General features: G+C 40.5%; 2 protein-coding genes across 2 annotated transcripts in view; one reads left to right on the top strand and one right to left on the bottom strand.

Moving 5' to 3' along the window:
- Positions 1 to 12: 12 nt before the first annotated feature.
- ints12 (integrator complex subunit 12) lies at positions 13 to 6,402 on the bottom strand. Its single transcript, XM_034687075.1, is given in 8 exon segments — positions 13 to 359; positions 362 to 800; positions 2,697 to 2,840; positions 2,972 to 3,131; positions 3,276 to 3,457; positions 4,049 to 4,207; positions 4,316 to 4,479; positions 6,269 to 6,402. Coding segments are annotated over 7 exon segments (1,362 nt in total). The 5' UTR covers positions 4,472 to 4,479; positions 6,269 to 6,402; the 3' UTR covers positions 13 to 237.
- A 177-nt stretch (positions 6,403 to 6,579) lies between these two features.
- The window catches only part of gstcd (glutathione S-transferase, C-terminal domain containing), a 70,421-nt gene continuing 60,208 nt past the window's right edge, over positions 6,580 to 16,792 (top strand). The window contains 4 exon segments of the mRNA XM_034687077.1: positions 6,580 to 6,741; positions 8,705 to 9,131; positions 10,292 to 10,750; positions 12,192 to 12,461. Of these exon segments, the coding sequence (XP_034542968.1) occupies positions 8,718 to 9,131; positions 10,292 to 10,750; positions 12,192 to 12,461 (1,143 nt within the window). The 5' untranslated portion in view covers positions 6,580 to 6,741; positions 8,705 to 8,717.

Here is a 16,792-nt window from a genome sequence, read left to right as displayed (position 1 = left end):
CACTACAGCCAGTTTATAAGAAGAGGAGATTTAATGGCATTTGTTGATAAAAAGTGACAGTCACTCTTTCAATGGTTAGATTTGTTAGGACAGAGCGAGGCACAGAGTCCAGCAGCATTTACACAAAGACAGATTCAAGTATTTGACTGAATGTTGTTACTACATATACAAACATACTGCTCTGACACAGATTCCACAGCATTTATTTTCAGATTCCTCCCTGCTTCCAACTTCTGCTTATTTCTTCAGTTTCTTCTGTGCTGCTTTCTTCTTCACGAGTTGTAACCGTTTCATGGCGTTCAGCTGGGACTCTTGGGATGTTGGTGCTTTATCCCCCGGTGCAGCCTTTGACCCATTCCATTGTTCCCGTTACCTCCTGCGTTGCTGCCTCCGTTCCCCCCAGCCCCTGCTTGGGAGCCACTGGGAGAGCCGCCCCCTGACGAAGACGACCCTTTCCCTTGGTTCTCCCCGCTCCCTGAGCGGTTCAGCGGCTGCTTACCGAGAGTCAGAGGAGGAGGAGGTTTAAGAGGCACCTGGCTCGAGCCGTTTCCGTTTCCGCTCCCAGGTATCTTTGCGCCTCCAAGTCCGGACTTGGCTCCTGCCAGCCCAGACAGGCCAGCAGGTTTCTGGGCAGAGGGAGCTGCCAAGGTCTTGTGACTCCCACTCGGGCCTGAGGAACCTAACTTGGAACTGGCAGGGAGAGATGGGTTCGTCTTGGCACCAAATGCAGCCCAGCCTGTGAGCCCACTAGCTGAGGAGGAGGAGTTGCTGCTGCTGGGGTTGGCTGACGTTGCGGATGCCTGAAAAAATAAACAGTTACCACCACCGATGATGGGATTTTCTTTTAATTCAGACCATTAAGAGACACCAGCAAACATTTTGCCCAGTCACTACTTCAAGGCAAGAAGAATAACTCAACTTTAGATGCATATCCTATTATCTGTGCAGGCTCTGTAACAGTAATTTAATTTAATGTCCTCTACTACCTTGGGTTTCATATTACAGAGATATGTTGTACATCCACAATTAAAAGAAGATGATATTTCTGCTTTATAATGTGTATTTACATTTACAAATGAAGTAAGATGGCCAAAAAGTTTGTGAATAAACTATCAAAAAAAAAAATAGTGAATATAGTAAGACCGGGCAGCTGGAAATGAGCTGGTGCCAAAAGCAGCAGCCAATGAGTTACTCAAATGTGAATCAATCACAGAAAATAATCACCTTTTTTTTTTTACTCAGTTTTTATTCTTTCACGTATTCTTTTTGAGTATCATCTACCAAAAGCTCTGTCTTCATTGCTTTGCTTCTTTACCAATAGTTTTGATATAAATTAAACCAATAAAGCATCAGTTTTTTTTTTATTCTTAGGCCCAATCTCAATGTCCTCCCTGAACCCTGAGCCCTGAACCCTTCTTGGCTTAAATGAGGTCACCTGGACAGAGATTGAGGGCAGGAGGCTGTAAGGGCTCAAAACTGTGGAACTGGGAATGGGACAGCACATCCCGACTTCTCACGTAACCTGCACAACGTCACGTAGCTCTTCTTAGAGGCATTAGGAATTTTTATTGCACTTCAGTGACTGACTGCCATGTGATCCAGGCTCTTGCCGTGCAGACTGCTTAACTACAACGTTAAAATAATACATATACAACTATAAATATGTAAATTATGCTGTCTATACACGTACGTGAAAATAAATAGATTTAGGCTGATTAAGGCTGTATTCTATATTTATAGTTACTGGCAAATTATTCTGTAATGCTAACATTGGTTGCACCTTCCATGCTTCTTGTTTACCATCTCTCCGTTTTTAATTTCATGATACAGTGTTCATTTACCCTTCCATGCTCAGAGCCTTCCCCTGGGAATCCTGTGTTCCACGTCACAATGCTATGAACTGTGGGTAATTCCATTATTCTAAGTCTGCAAAATGTCCATTTACGGAAAGGGGGCATAAAGGGCTCAAAAGTCTATGAGAGATCCCTCACACACTTGAAGATTGACAGTGGGACAGCCCTAAGCCCTCACCGACTTAGCGGGAATGTGCCTCAAAGCCAGTGAGTGTTTGAGTGTGGACATTGAGATTGGGCCTTACAGTGACAGTTAAAGGAAGTTGGAAAGTGTTTTTAGACTAACTAAAGCTTTATTAGCTCTGGTCTTTCTTGTGTTGTTGGTGCTAGGGGTAAAATAAATGTGTACTTATATTACTGTGCAATGTAGCAAATATCTATGTGCATATATTTTATCCAAATGTGCCAATCACCAATTTTTTTTTGTAAGCTAGGAAGCTTTAACTTGCTTATCTGAGCAGCACTTTTAAGACAACTGAAAAAAAACACACTCACACTCTGACCTGAATCGATGTAACCAAATGATTGCTGTCAATATAACTCTAGGGTGATCTTTAAAATGTATGCTGAAAAGTTTGAAACCTAATACCCCCTAGTGGATGTTGAGGACTGGAACACTGGCTAAGCAGCAGACTTCAGTGGTCTGATCCTGAAACAAAATATATTTACATATAGGGATCAATGCAGACTGCTTTTTTGAGCAGTTTCACATTGGCAGCTGCTGCTTGTCCCTCACTCCAGAGTCCCTACTTGCTAAGAATTTTAGTTTTTGAATGAGTATAGGGTGAACCAGGTGCACATGTTTAGTGCATTCAAAACCTACAGCGATCAAAGGACAAATACCTTTACTTCTGCTCTTTTGAAGGCTTGGAAGGTGCTGGTTGTGTCCGTCTTAGTTTTCAGCTCTGTCTTTTTCACCAGCGTGTCTTTTACAACTGGAGCTGATGATGCAGAGGCAGGGGATGGCTTCTGTGCAGGTTTCGCGGCCTACGAGACACACAGAGTTAATTTTAGACAAAAATGGTACCAGTGCTGGAAATACAAAAAAATAACATCATTATGCTCTGATAAGAAATGTAATAAATGATGACAAGCAAAAAAAAGGATTTCTTGCTTACCATGCGTTTCATTTGTCTCGTGCAGCGGGCACAATACCACACCAGCCGTGGATCATTTACTTCTTTGTCTGTCACCTGCGGCTTGTGACAGTCCTGGTGGTACAAATTATGGCACTCCTGGCACTCAACCAGTTGGTTCCCCATAGTCACTGTCATTTGTCTTTGGAAATCAAAAATACGACAACAGAGTCAACATAAGAAAGGTACTGAATGTAGAGCTAATATTCAACTTTGTTATCATAATCAGACAGAAATTCAGATTGTTGAAGCACATTTAGTTGATCTGTTGATAGTTCAGGTGTACCTGCAAACCACACATGCCAGACCCATCTCCATGGCAAAGTCATCAGCGTTGGTCTCATCGTAGTCGTTAATGTTTGGCAGGAGATCTTTGCTTGTCTGAACTGTAATTGGGGAAGCACGATTCTCCTGTTTCTCCAAGCGAGGCTTTTTGGGAGGGTCCACGTCACTCAACTCAACCCTGACCTGTTTGTAAGTAAGACGGGTCACGAGTCACAACAATGTTAAATTGTAGACACCTTTGCATTATTATGTTTTCCCTATGGAAATACCGTATGCTTGTGTATGTGTAATACTTTTAGGAAAACAATGGACCCCTCATCATGCAATCAATACTTAAATAATATAATTGAACCTCGTTTATTTTGCCTCAGAGTGTAGCTCTGCAACAATGCAGTAGGTTGAAAGGCACTTAAAACAAAACATTGGCGGAGAAAAGTGTTTTTCTTTCTGCTACTTTGTCTTTTATTTAAAAACAACGGCTACAAATCATTTTCATTGTGAATTATTATGACTTAACTTTTACAGTTTCCTTACTTTACACTTGACTTAATTACTTATTTCAAAAATGTTCTTTATAGATGGTGAAACAGGCCGGGAAGAAAAGCAAAAGTCTGGATTTTAAACAATTTTTGAATGGTCTGATTTATCTAATGAGATGCAAGAGTTTAATTGGCTCCATGTTGAGTGCAAAATCATGTCAAAATGGTCATGGTTATGCTTTAAGATTTTTTTAGGCACAACGTTGATTAAAAAGATAATAAGTAATTATCATACCTTCTCAGCGGGTCGCTTCTCCACCTCTTTTTTGCTCTTTTCCGAGCTGGATTTGCTACTACTACTGCTGCTGCTGGAGGACGAGGAGCTGGAGGACGACTTGGAGTCCTGTTTACTTAAGCTCAGTTTTGACGCAGACACCTTGGAAACCTCTATATCCTGAGGACAAACAATTATTATACAGAATATTGAACATTCTTTTGTATAAATAACATACCCATGAGAAAATGATGACTCTGGGTCAGTATAAACGTGTGATTTTCTTACTTTTTGTAATGAACGGTAGGATGAGTCACTTCCTCTGGAGAGGGAATCATCTAGTAAAGCTTTAAGCTTCTCGGCTGAGTCTTTACTCTTGGAGTGTAGATAACTGAGGCCTTTCAAAAAGATGGGATCCAACTCCAGACTGACAGGTCCAGCCATGGCTTTAACTGGGAAGAAAAAACAATGCCAGATGTTGAGGCTTCAGCTACAACTACATTAAAGTTCAGTTAGGTTCCAAAATAAGACGTCTTTTAAATACAGAAAGACAAACTAAAAGCTGGAGCTACCATAAAGATAATGTTGTGTATACATTTAAATTCGCTAAGAGCTTTGGGATTAAAGCTTAACAAGAATACATTACACTTTCAGTAACTGCAAGATAAATACACATACAAAACCATGCAACAGTATTAACAATAGTCTTTGCCTGTGTAGCCTTCTATTGTGATCAGAAGTCTTTAGGTACTTTCTCACATTTTGCAATACTATTAGAAGAACATTCAATGCTTAATACAATTTTTTATATTCATTATAAGACTTTAGACACTTTAGACTCAAGGTTCAAGGTTCAAAGGTTTCAAAGGACTCTCTGAGAATGTCAGTTTTTCTTTAGTACAGCCTGGTTCAAACAATGTGTTTCTCATATTTCACCGCTTCCATATTTTTATCACTTGCTAGAGTTTTAGAACGTTTTAGAAACTCAGCTCCTGCAGCCTGGATCCTGCTGCAGGAGAATTTGGGTTTGAAGGAGCTTGTCTCTTTGGATGTTTTTAAAAGAAGATTGAAGGCACTGGAGGAAGATGCATATGCTTGTAGATGCTTTGGCTGTTGACTTTCTGTATTGAGATCCATGATATGTTGTCATGTTTTAGAATGTTGTGTTGTTTGTAATTTTGTTGGAACGTGCTGCTGCTGCTGATCTTTACCAAGACTCTGAAAAAAAGATTATTAATCTCAAGGTTTTCTTGGTCAAAGCTGCTGTTGGTAGTCACAGAGAGAGGGACTTCAAATGTCAACACTATCCCTTCCAACCAGATTTCCTCTTAGCCCCCCAACAGAGATCGGTGTGTGCAGTCATGATAGTGCCGGACTTGTAACCAATCGGAGGAGGTAGTAGGGGCCGCCCCTTAACCAATCAGGACAGAGGATTGGAGATTAGCTATGATTGGTCTGTCATAACGGGAACAAGGGGAATAATAACACTGCTTGATACAGAGAAGGCATTGGAAAACGCAGAGATTTCGATATAGTCTCAAATTACTCCACTTACCGAAGAGTACCAATGGGCATTATGACCTTTGCTCCAAACCCAGCTGAAAAAAACAATGTTTTTACACCATTCCTACCAACAGCAGCTTTAATAAAAATAATTAAATACATTAATAAATATAAAACTTGCAAAGATGAACACAACAAAAATGTAAGAACACATAAAATGCACTGAGGTTAGTACAATCCCAAGTCAGGGCAGAGGAGGCTATAAATGAATAAAAAACAACACCAAAATTAAACTTAAAAAACAAAATATAGACATGCATTTAAAGAGACAGAGCACTACAGGACACTGCAGGTTGTTCTCCCAGGAGAGGGCTTAATTGCGATACTTTCTGATACTTCAATTATCATGATGAGCTACACTGTTTTCACATCAACCTGCCTGACATGGTATTTTATTTCCCATGGGAACTTTGTTTTAAGCTTATAGAAAGAAGGTTGAGATGAAACGAGCCTACGCCTCTGGTTCAGCCCCAAATAATCTTATTTTCCCCAACCCCTGTGTGTCTGCTTTCAAAAAATAAAAAACTCACACATCCAGCTGATGTGGTTACTATGTGACGTTATTAGTCCGGACCAGAAACAGAGAGCACTGTCACAGCAGCTGAAGTTACCTACCCCGTCAGCTGCCAGGTATGAAACCAAATCAGTAGAGGAACATTTTTAGATGAATAACATTACCTTATATTCCACTTGGGGTAAAATCCCCCCCTGTCAAACGGATGAGGCGTTTCGTTGAGAATTAACGGAGAAACACTTGCTCCTGAACAAGAAGCCACCAGCCGCGGCGGACGCTTTCCTTATGACTGAGGTGCAACCTTTAAATATGTCCGGAATCGGGAGCCATGGAACCTTGTGTGGATATTGACGCTGCTAGAGAATTTAATTTAGGTTTGATACAGTCCACTTGGATGTTAATATTTAATCACAATTATAAATGATTATTCTTGAACATTTCAAACACAAGTTGCGCGTCACTAAAGGTACAGGTAGTACTTTGTATTTTTAAACGCTGCCATAAGATGTCGCTGTGGAGCTATGCTAGCTTACACTAAAGTGTAGAAGAAGAAGAAGCACTGCACTAGGAAGCGTGTATCAAAACAACGTGGGTTCATTGAAATTGCCGGTGTCTATGTCCACATTATCAACTCTTTGTAAGTATATATTAACGACATTTAGATTGCCGTATCTGGGATGATATTTCAGCTAATACGTCTCGCTGCCAGCTTAAAAAGACACCCAAACACATTTTTCTATGACTAACATCCAGTGGTGGACAGTAACAGAGTACATTTACTTGAGTACTGTACTTAAGTACATTTCTTGAGTATCTGTACTTTACTTGAGTATTATTTTTTGGGGAAACTTATTACTTTAACCCACTACATTCAGAAGACAATTATTGTACTTTTTACTCCACTACATTTCTATTATTGCTCTAGTTACTGACTACTGTTGCTTTGACGTCAGCTCATGAATTATCTTCTCTTTTCTGAAATCTGATCCCTTAGACAGTAAAATGTGTTTCTGTAGTTCTGTTTGTCTCAGTGGTTTAGCCGTACCTGCGTCTCCACGGTTGAACTTGGAGCAAACACAGAGCAAATTTCACTCAGTTCATTTAGAGGTGGTAATGGTGGCTATAATTCTCCACCTGGGCACCCATGGCCATATCTTCAGCCAATGTCAGAGGTTTTTGAAATGAAGAATGATACGTATGGTTTGAAATGTTCTCCCTGTTTCCCACTCTGCCCAAACATACAAAAATTCACTGTCCCACCTGAGAAAGCGTGTTGAGCTACATGACATTTGTTTAATTCCAGATGAACATTTCAAACTAAGTTGTCTGTGCTTGGAGTAACTTAGTTTCTGTTTTTATTCCATTGTATAGTTTTTTAGAGATTTGAAGTAATGGTTTCTAAATAATAAAAATGTAACAGAATGTACTTCTATCTATTCTTGACTGCATTTATGTATTTTGAAAATACAATGTTTTGAGATGTTTGAAGAAGCACTTTGAATATTTAAGTATTTTTAAAAGGAAGTATGGGAGAACGGGGTTGGTTGTCACACATTTTACTGTTTTGATGATTGCTCATCATCAAAACATCTTTCAATAGTCATTCCTACATTAAATTGAAGCTTAAGGTGTTTGCTTGAAATGTGTATCCCATAGTGTGTGACAACCAACCCCATCACGGGATGGTTGTCACACACTATGGGGTTGGTTGTCACAATGGTATTTCAATGGGAAAAATCTTTTAAAAAAGGCAAGAAGGCAGAACTAAATTTGAAAGTTTAATTGCACTGACAAGTGATAGGCCTACATAACTTAATACATTTTAACATAAAATTATCAAGGAACATGAACAGGAAACACATCTTTAGGCCAGCCTATATAACAACATAAAGAACAAAACAAATAGGCCTAACAATAATGGCTGACTCAACTAGGCTACATGCAGTGACTGTCTGAGTTACAGTGATGGCAAATGTAGGGTCTGCGCACTCCAACTAATTTCACCATGCATGATTTTGCCAACATAGGGGTTGGTTGTTACATGTGACAACCAACCCCAAAGAGAATGTGACGACCAACCCCAACTGGAATTTTTTGCTAGCATCAAGGCTAACAACCATCTAACAACTAGTTAGCTAGCTAATAAAAATCTAAACTACAGCTTTCCCCTCACACTTTGTAAGGGTAACACTTGTTTTGTTATAAACCCATCGTTTAAAAGCCTAGAAGAAAAATACTGAGGAGCTGAATATTTACAATTTGACATGAAAACACAAAAAGTCGTCTCACCTCAAGTTCAGCTGTCTTACTCCAGAGAAGACTATGTAGGTGAGCTCTGATCCTAATTCTGGAAATATCCATACCTCAATTTGAGAGACAGTGCCCTGTGGTGGCGAGATATAACGAGTGTGCCAACCAACCCGTGTGACAACCAACCCCATTCTCCCCTACTCCAGTACTTTAACTCAAGTAATAATCTGACAGAGCAACTTTCACTTGTGTTGAAGTAATATTTTACCTGGAGTATCTATACTTTGACTTAAGTAATGAAGCTGTGCACTTCGTCCACCACTGCTAACATCCCTCTGTTTCTTCTCCAGAATCCCATTTACAATGCAGCACACAGAAGCAAAGCAGCTCCCATCTCTCTATCTTGAAGTTTGTCCCCAGAATGAAGAGACATGTCTCCCACTGCATACCTCCATCGCCCTGTTCCTGCTCTCCTACTGCGAGTGCAAGTCTTTCAAAGTTTTCCTTGTCTTTACCAAACCCGCCGACTTACTGTCATTGAAGAGCCAGCTACCAGAGGCTTTGGATGTGTCTGACATTCAGATGGAGGATCTGCCCCAGCTGGTGAGAGGCTGTCGTCTCCCCGCAGTGTTGGATGAAACCGGGAGTCTGTGCAGGGCAGGGCTGGCGGTGGTCCTCAGACACATCATCAACAAGACCCTAGAGGCTGACCCCCGTAGAAATGATGTGCTGGCACTGCTGGGGTTCAAGAAGACCTGTTTGAAGGCCTGTGCTGAGGTTAGTCACCCACCACAGCACAGGCACACATGAGTGAAACAATAATGAATAAGACAGTGCTGAAGTGTTTTGCACTAGTGGTGGCAAATGCTCTTAGAAAATGTTACCTTATCAAAACTTTGTTGTAATGTTAACAAAAGGTGCAACGTAAGATCTTTGAATATAAGCTTGTTGCAAGTGTCGTACTCCAGGCAGGGGTGAATAAAAAGGAAATAGGGCACAACAAAGCAAACTCAAGACCTACCTTTTTAGTCTTGCTTTTAACTGAGTTGCATCCTTAATAATAGTTTTATTTCACCTTACTTTATTTATTTGTTATCTAGTTCAAATTTTAAGTACACTGTCCCATTTTAAATTGTTATAGACACACATATATTATTTGTTCAGTCAATTTTTATTATTTATATATTTATTTTAATTTATTGTGGATTACTTTATTATTTATTTAGTTATTAATTAGATTGTGTCATTTTAAGATTTTTACAGATTAACTCAGCATTTGAATATTTTATTCTGTTTTACTTTGCTGTATTTACTTTTAGTGTAGCATCGATAGTTTCTTTTATTGGTTTAATCGTTTCGTGTTTTATTATCTTATTAATTTTTTTTTTTTGGTGAGCTTAATTTCCTGTGTTGAGTTTTAACGTCTTATTTTTCCTCCAGCATTTCCTTACTTATGTGTCATGACAGCGTTTGCTCAGTTGGTTCAGAAACTTATTTTTTATTTTTTCATGTATTTATTTTTTAGGAGGGAATTGTCCCGTCTGAGCACATCACTGCTCGAAGCATACTGTATTTCATTGTTCAAGAGTCTCTGTAGATTTTGACATTTAATTTGAGCCAAATATTAACTGTATTGATGCAGTGATTTGAGTGATTGATTTACAATGACAATTTTGAGCATGTTTTTGTTTCACATCTCTATCATTGGAATAGATTCCCTCAGAAGTAGTAGGGACTTCTCTTTACTGAAAAAATAGGCCTAGCTTCACAATTGAAATATGTCAGTATATTTCAAGCAGCCTTTATTTTTCAATTTCCCTTAGCTAGAACTAAAACTTGAAACTTCATATTTATGACAGTGATTTTGTTTTAGTCAGTGTCTTTCATTTTCTAGTGCTTTTAAAGACTTTTCTTTTCATCGCTTTCTCTACTGTCAGGTAAGCAAGTGGACCCGCCTGTGTGAAATTAGCATCCCCTCCGCTGTTGAAGAACATCTCAAAAACCCCTCAAACCAACAGCAGCAGCTCCCTCTCTCCATCCTCACCTTAGAGCGAAGGCTGGCCGAGCCCGTCAAAGTCCATAATGATGATAAAATACGCAGACAGAAACTCCAAGAACAGAGAAAGAAGGAAAAGAAAGAGTTGCCTGCAGGTCAAGAGAAATCAGCACATGAGCCTGAACCTGGACAGTCACCACAGGTCTGTGATGGACTTGAGCTCAGAGCGGCTTTGGCTAAGCTGTCTGTGGATTCAGTTCCCACCTCCGCCACCAGAGAGAACCCTGAGATCAGGAAAGTGAAGACAACAGACCTGCCTCCGCTTGAGCATGTGTTTGCTGAAGGACTCTACTTCACTCTGACTGATGTGGTGCTGCTGCCATGCATCTATCATTACTTGGTAAGGGCCTTGATGTTAATGATTTATGTTTGAGCGTTGTCAGTTATGAACCCTTGTGACAAAGGACCTTGCTCTTAATGCTTTTTTGAAGTTGTCACCTTATTTGTATGTATGAATACATGCCAAATGCTCATTTCAGGTTAATAGTTTAATATCAGCACATCTATTTTCTGTAAATACTTAATGCTTTCATTCCATTGACATCCTGTGACCTTCTCTAAATTTACTGTAAGCAAAATGCCCATCGTGGTGCTGTGGGCGATCAAGTGTATCCATACAAGGCTTTGCCTTTCAGCATTAACAGAGGCACATGATTTAAGCCTGACGCTACCTCTTATAGAAGTGCTCTTCAGGCTTTAGACCCCTCCTCGTGTGTATTTTTTAATGTCTTTATTGTGATAACTTTTCATATTATGCATGACGCACGGTTTTGACACCCCGGCACAGGGTGAGCAGACAGTACACCCAGCTCCTTTTTACATCCACCCAGGCAGAAACTTGAGTTAAGGGGACTGGCTACAGCACACTTGGCACAGGTTTTCTCAAAGGTGGTCTAGAGGCACCTGGCAAAGAGTGATAACAGTGTACGGGAGGGTTTCTATTCAAATGCAGCAGGTTCAAATGCATTTCAATGACTTTCTTTCTTTGGGAATCCTTTCCTCCTTGCAACAGATTAAGAGTTGGTGGGTTCTTATGTTGACCTCAAAACTCTTAACTCAGAGGGAAAAAAAGCGCTCTACTTCAAAAGCTTGTGCTTTTGAATATTCATAACATATAATGGTTGCATAATTTAGAAGTAAAGTTTGTAGCAGCAGTTTAAGTTCCTGCGGAGGAGACTACATAGTGCCACGCCTGTTTAGTTTAATGATACATTGTTATTGATCAGGAATACTGCACTGTCAAGCAGTGAAGAAGTCCCAGCCTCCATTTCACCCTCCAGCCGTCACCAACTGTTCCTCGACTGTGGGAATGAACTTTAGCTCTCACAATGAGGCTTTTAGTAGTCAGCTGTGCTCCACTGGTTTCCAGTTTCACACTCAGCCTAGCGTGTCTCCTCTTAACGGCCATCACTGTCCACGACACATGCTGCCACGGCCGATCCTTTCCACTGCACCCACTCGTCATACTGCAGGAGTGCCTCTTTCCCCCCCTCTGTGTCCTCACACTCTTCTTCTGTCGTTCTCACATAGTCACAAACACTGGCATCGCTCCCCTGGTCACGTCTTTGTGTCTTTAACCCGCCCCCACCTGCCACCACTGTCGTTCCAGTAGGCCCCCTTCCTCCTGTCTTCCTGTCTGTCTGTCCTGTAGTGTGATGTGTGAATTCTTCTGGAACCTGATATCTCGGTCCACTGGAGTTGACAGACCAGATGAATCCCTTAATCAATATCTCATGTTTTTTTAAGTATGTTCTCCCATCATTCTTTATCGTCCTTGATAGTGTTCTGTCCACACCCACGCTGCAAACACTCTGCATCAGCTCCCACACCTGCTGCGCTGGTACAACCGTGTCCAGGAGGTTCCTGGAGTCCTCAGAGCAGCCCAGGCATGTGGAATGACCCTCACCACCTCACAAGTGTCTGCATCAAGCATCCCAGTGCAGTCAGCAGAGGACAACTTAACGAGGCCAACGGAGCAGGAAGAAAGTCAGGAGATGACCTCACAGCTTCCCTTTGTCGGAGGACCGAGACCCACAATGACTAAACTTAAAGTAATAATTACATTCTCTCACTTTTTTCCCATCATGCTTTACTTGTCTGTGGTTTCCAAGCATATTTGCTTTAACAAACACCCTGAAAGCCAGGAGCTGTCTCCCCTCAGAGCACAGATAGAAGGTTTGTCAGCCTCCAACTGGTTGTTATCTGTTATCCCTGTAATTTCATGCAGCCATTTTCTGCTGATTGTGTCTTAAAGAATGTGGCTTGAAGTTAATGTTCTGGCTCCTGGCAGACACTCCTAATTGTTGAAATTTTCTTCTTCTTTCTAAAAGTGCTTGAATGTTAAGTGCTTCCAGTCACAGCATTTACATTTTAAGTGGGAAAGGTTGTAGGATGCTTGTTTGAATGCACAAATTTCTGTCATGGAGGTTGTTTGCATGAAAATACATTCATCAAACAAGACAAACTAACATACCAATCTTGAAGGAATAGCAGAATATGTCTCCAATATTAGTATTTCCCTGCCCTCAGTGCATTATAAAATGAACAATTCAGTTTTCTCTGTGGATCTTGGTGCCACTTGCAAAGTGCAGACAGTGCACATTTAGCTTATACCCAACTCAGGTGCAATAAAAAAACAATGAATCCAGTCCAAAACAAAGTTTTATTGCTGGGTTTAAAAGTATTTTATAGTAATGGCCTAAAATTGTTGTGTAAAGAGACAGAAAGACACAAAATCAGCTTAATGTGTCCACACTGTTAAACGCAGCTCCCTCAGGAAGTATTGGCAAGACACACACACACAGTTCCACACATTTATATCTTTCTTTGCTTTATAGCATACCACATATTTCCCCTGCAAATTGTTTTGGACCAGCTTTTCTAGCAGCTGTTTAAAAGAAGTCTCACCCCTCACTAACCTCCCACACTGAGCCTTCAGACTGTTCATATGGCCTTGTTGCTCTGCTCTCTCAGCAAAGATTACTCACTGTGATTTCCTGCTGGCTAAGTTTCTGTAACAATGTGATTTCAAAGTGTCTGGAGAAGAGGAGAGGGTAGGAGAGGAAAGGAGGGTGAGAAAAAAAGGAGGCTTTGGTGAGAATGCGTGAGCTGGGTGGTCAGGATGTGATGTGTCTCACGCATGCCGTGTTGACAGATGAAATTCGTTTGGGCACATATGTGCTCAAATGACAGTTTTCATGGCAGGTTGAGATCAGACATTAAAACTGAGAGGAATGTGCTGTGGAAGAAACACACACAGACACACACAAATACAATGGCCACCATTCTCCCCTAGCCTGGAGGGATTACAAGGATGGCTGCGTGTCGCCACCATCATGTCTGCACTGCAGCTGTTGTGTTGTCTTGGCCAATATGTCTATGTGTGTATGTGTATGTGTGCACATATCCTCATATATGAATGTGTGTGTCCCCTGGCAAGTGCATGGAGACAGAGGTCTGCCGTCTGACGTGGTGACACGCGATCCTTCACTGCTGCTAACCAGAGGCACCGGGCTCATCTCGCTACACTATCCCCTGTATAAACGGCTCATAAACTCTCCTCTTTTCTCCCATCTCAGTTAGCACACACTGATGCAGGCCAGTCAAACTGCTTGTGCATTAGTGTGCAATGAGCTGTAGAGCTATAGAGGCACAACCCGTGATGCAAATGTAAACAAAAGGGCACCACCACCATCTATAACCAATATCATCAGGATCACACCCTGCAGCTGCGATCACTCACAAATTGATCGACACGCCTTCAGAGCATTTGCTCATATCGGACAACAGTTCAATCTATAAAAGCAGGACAACAGAGGAAGATCTAGAAAAAGGATGCAGAAAAGGAGGATTAGTGAGTAACTGGATCAACTGAATAAAATTCAGGGAAATCTTGGATTTTCTTTTGGATAAAAGGGATCTCAAGAGAGCCTGTGTTCCAGAAACAGGGATTACTCAAAGTCTGTGTCTGCCCTCCCTGTGGAAACATGTAACAGAACATATCAGCTGTATGGACGGTTAATGACTTACCTTTTTTTTTTACATAATTTGGAATCCATCTTTGTCCATTGCTCACCATTTGACAGCTTGAATGCCCTTCTCTTGCGTTGGTCTTGTATGCATTAACTAAGTTTTCTGTGTAATTACTTTAATACGTTATCTCTTGAACCCAGTGTTTTTTTTATGATCCCTAGATGAACTCTGGTCTTGTTAGAGTGTGGCTAAAGAGTTTTTTTTCATTGAAATACTTGGATCAAGGATCAAGGAAATCTTTAAAATCCCTGAGGGGCAAGTTGTTCTACAGCTAGCAGTGCAACACAACAATCACACAGACAATAGGAAAGAATAACAACACACTAAATTGATGACAAAAGATAATGACAATAAAATAAATATCCTGAACGATATCACATAGAGCTGTTCAGAAGGCTGATGGCAGTTGGAACAAAGGAGTTTTTAGGGAGGATGTCTCTACAGCGAGACTGAAGCAACATGACCTCTTTAAACAGCAGGTGGTATGGATCGTTTACAATCGACTGAGTCTTTTTAAAAGGCCTAAGTTTGAATATCTCACTCAAATCATTTAAAGTAGTGCCTGCAATTTCACAGCACATTTTGGCAACATCCAGCAACCTATTTCTGTTTTCAAAGTTAAGTGACCCATAAAAACAAACGAATGAGAATGTAAGAACTGATTTGATAAAACAAGGTTAAAACTTATCCATCAAAACCTTGTCAACATTAAAATCGTTGAATGTCGTTCGCCTAGCGGTTTAAGCCTGCGCTCCATGTAGGCCTACAGAGGCTAGAGCCTTTGTAGCTGCAATCGCAGCTTCGACTCCCAACCTCAACCGTATCAATTCAAAGCAAAAATGCCCCAACATATAAAAATAAATAAATAAATACACTTTAAAATTGCATAACGTCCGATAAAAATACATTTTGCAATGATCTTTGCAACAGACAGAATCACAATGAGGACCAAAAGACAACTTATCATCGACACTGGTACCAAGGTGTAATACTTGCATGCAATCCCCACTGCCTGTCCATCCATCATCACTGGAGAGATGACAGTGCATGCGATCTTCCTGATATACACTGACATCTCCTGAGTTTGGATACCTTTATGTTTAAAAAAAGAGGACTTGTACCAGTGAATAAAATCGGGCCATGATCAGGGTCATCATTGGTGTGCAGTGACATAATCACTGAATCATCTGCAAATCTGATAACATGACACCTCTCATGTTGATTCCTAAATTCAGTTGTGTATAAAACAAACAAAGCAGGAAGAGGACTCAGCCTTAGACACATAAAGAAGCACTGATTAGACCTCACTTCTGCTGCAGATTAACTTGACTAAGATCTCTAAGTCCTGGACCTGTTTTCTGGGTCTTAATCAAAAGCGGCAACCTCTGGCCGCGAGAATTTAAGCCAATGCAAAAAAATGTAAAAAACTGCAGTTTCTCTAGTGTCCGTTTGAGGCTGGCTCTGGAAGTACCGGAAACCACATACACGCAAATTCAAAAAAGCAGATCTTTACAGCAAGAATAAACATGTTTACAGCCTGGCACAGAAAACCACTGTAGTCTGGATAGCTCATTTGTCGATCGTCACACACCGTACGGGGGGTGGATTTTTTCATAACACCGCAATTTCGAAGATATTAAGATTATGAGTTTTCCCGTTATGAGAGGCGCAGCTGACTTGATGGACAGGTGGGAACACTGTAGCTGTTGGCAAGGAGGCTCAAAGCCCGCCTCTTTACCTCACACTAGCGCAACAGCAGTTAGATTGACTTCAGCATATCCACTATGGTTACCGCCAACGATTGGCTTCAAAACAGCGCTTCAGAAACAGATGGGTGACATCATGGATACTACGTCCATTATTTATACAGTCTATGGTCTTACTATGAAACATGGGGCTACACTGGTGTTACCAATCTTTCAATCATAAGAAAAAATCGACTGCTCTATTAGTCTGCCTGGCAAGCTCTGTTTTATTCTACTGTGGCATTAAATTAGCTTTTGATAAGATTTAAATGAATTTATAAAGGCCATGACCACTAACTACATACAAAGAATAGAGATTGTGGACATTTTTTGAAATTCAGGCAATTTTAGTGCTTTTAGTGTTCATGTTTTTTAATGATGCACTTATGTTAAGAGTCAAAATAGAAATTAACTTTTAGTTTATTCAGCGAAACACAATGTAGGCATTTGAATTGGGGTTGGAGTTGTATCCATACCACTATAAGTAGTTATCAAGAACTTATACATGCAACAAAAACTGTTAAAAATAAGTAAATGGGAATTAACAATATATATGTTTTATAAACCCCCAACATTTTTAAAAAGGAACATTTAAAACTAAAAAA

The sequence above is a fragment of the Notolabrus celidotus genome, chromosome 7 (genome assembly GCF_009762535.1).
Source record: "Notolabrus celidotus isolate fNotCel1 chromosome 7, fNotCel1.pri, whole genome shotgun sequence".
Lineage (NCBI taxonomy): Eukaryota > Metazoa > Chordata > Actinopteri > Labriformes > Labridae > Notolabrus > Notolabrus celidotus.
The sequence above is the reverse complement of the archived record's forward strand: the minus strand, read 5'-3'. Positions and strand labels throughout refer to the sequence as shown.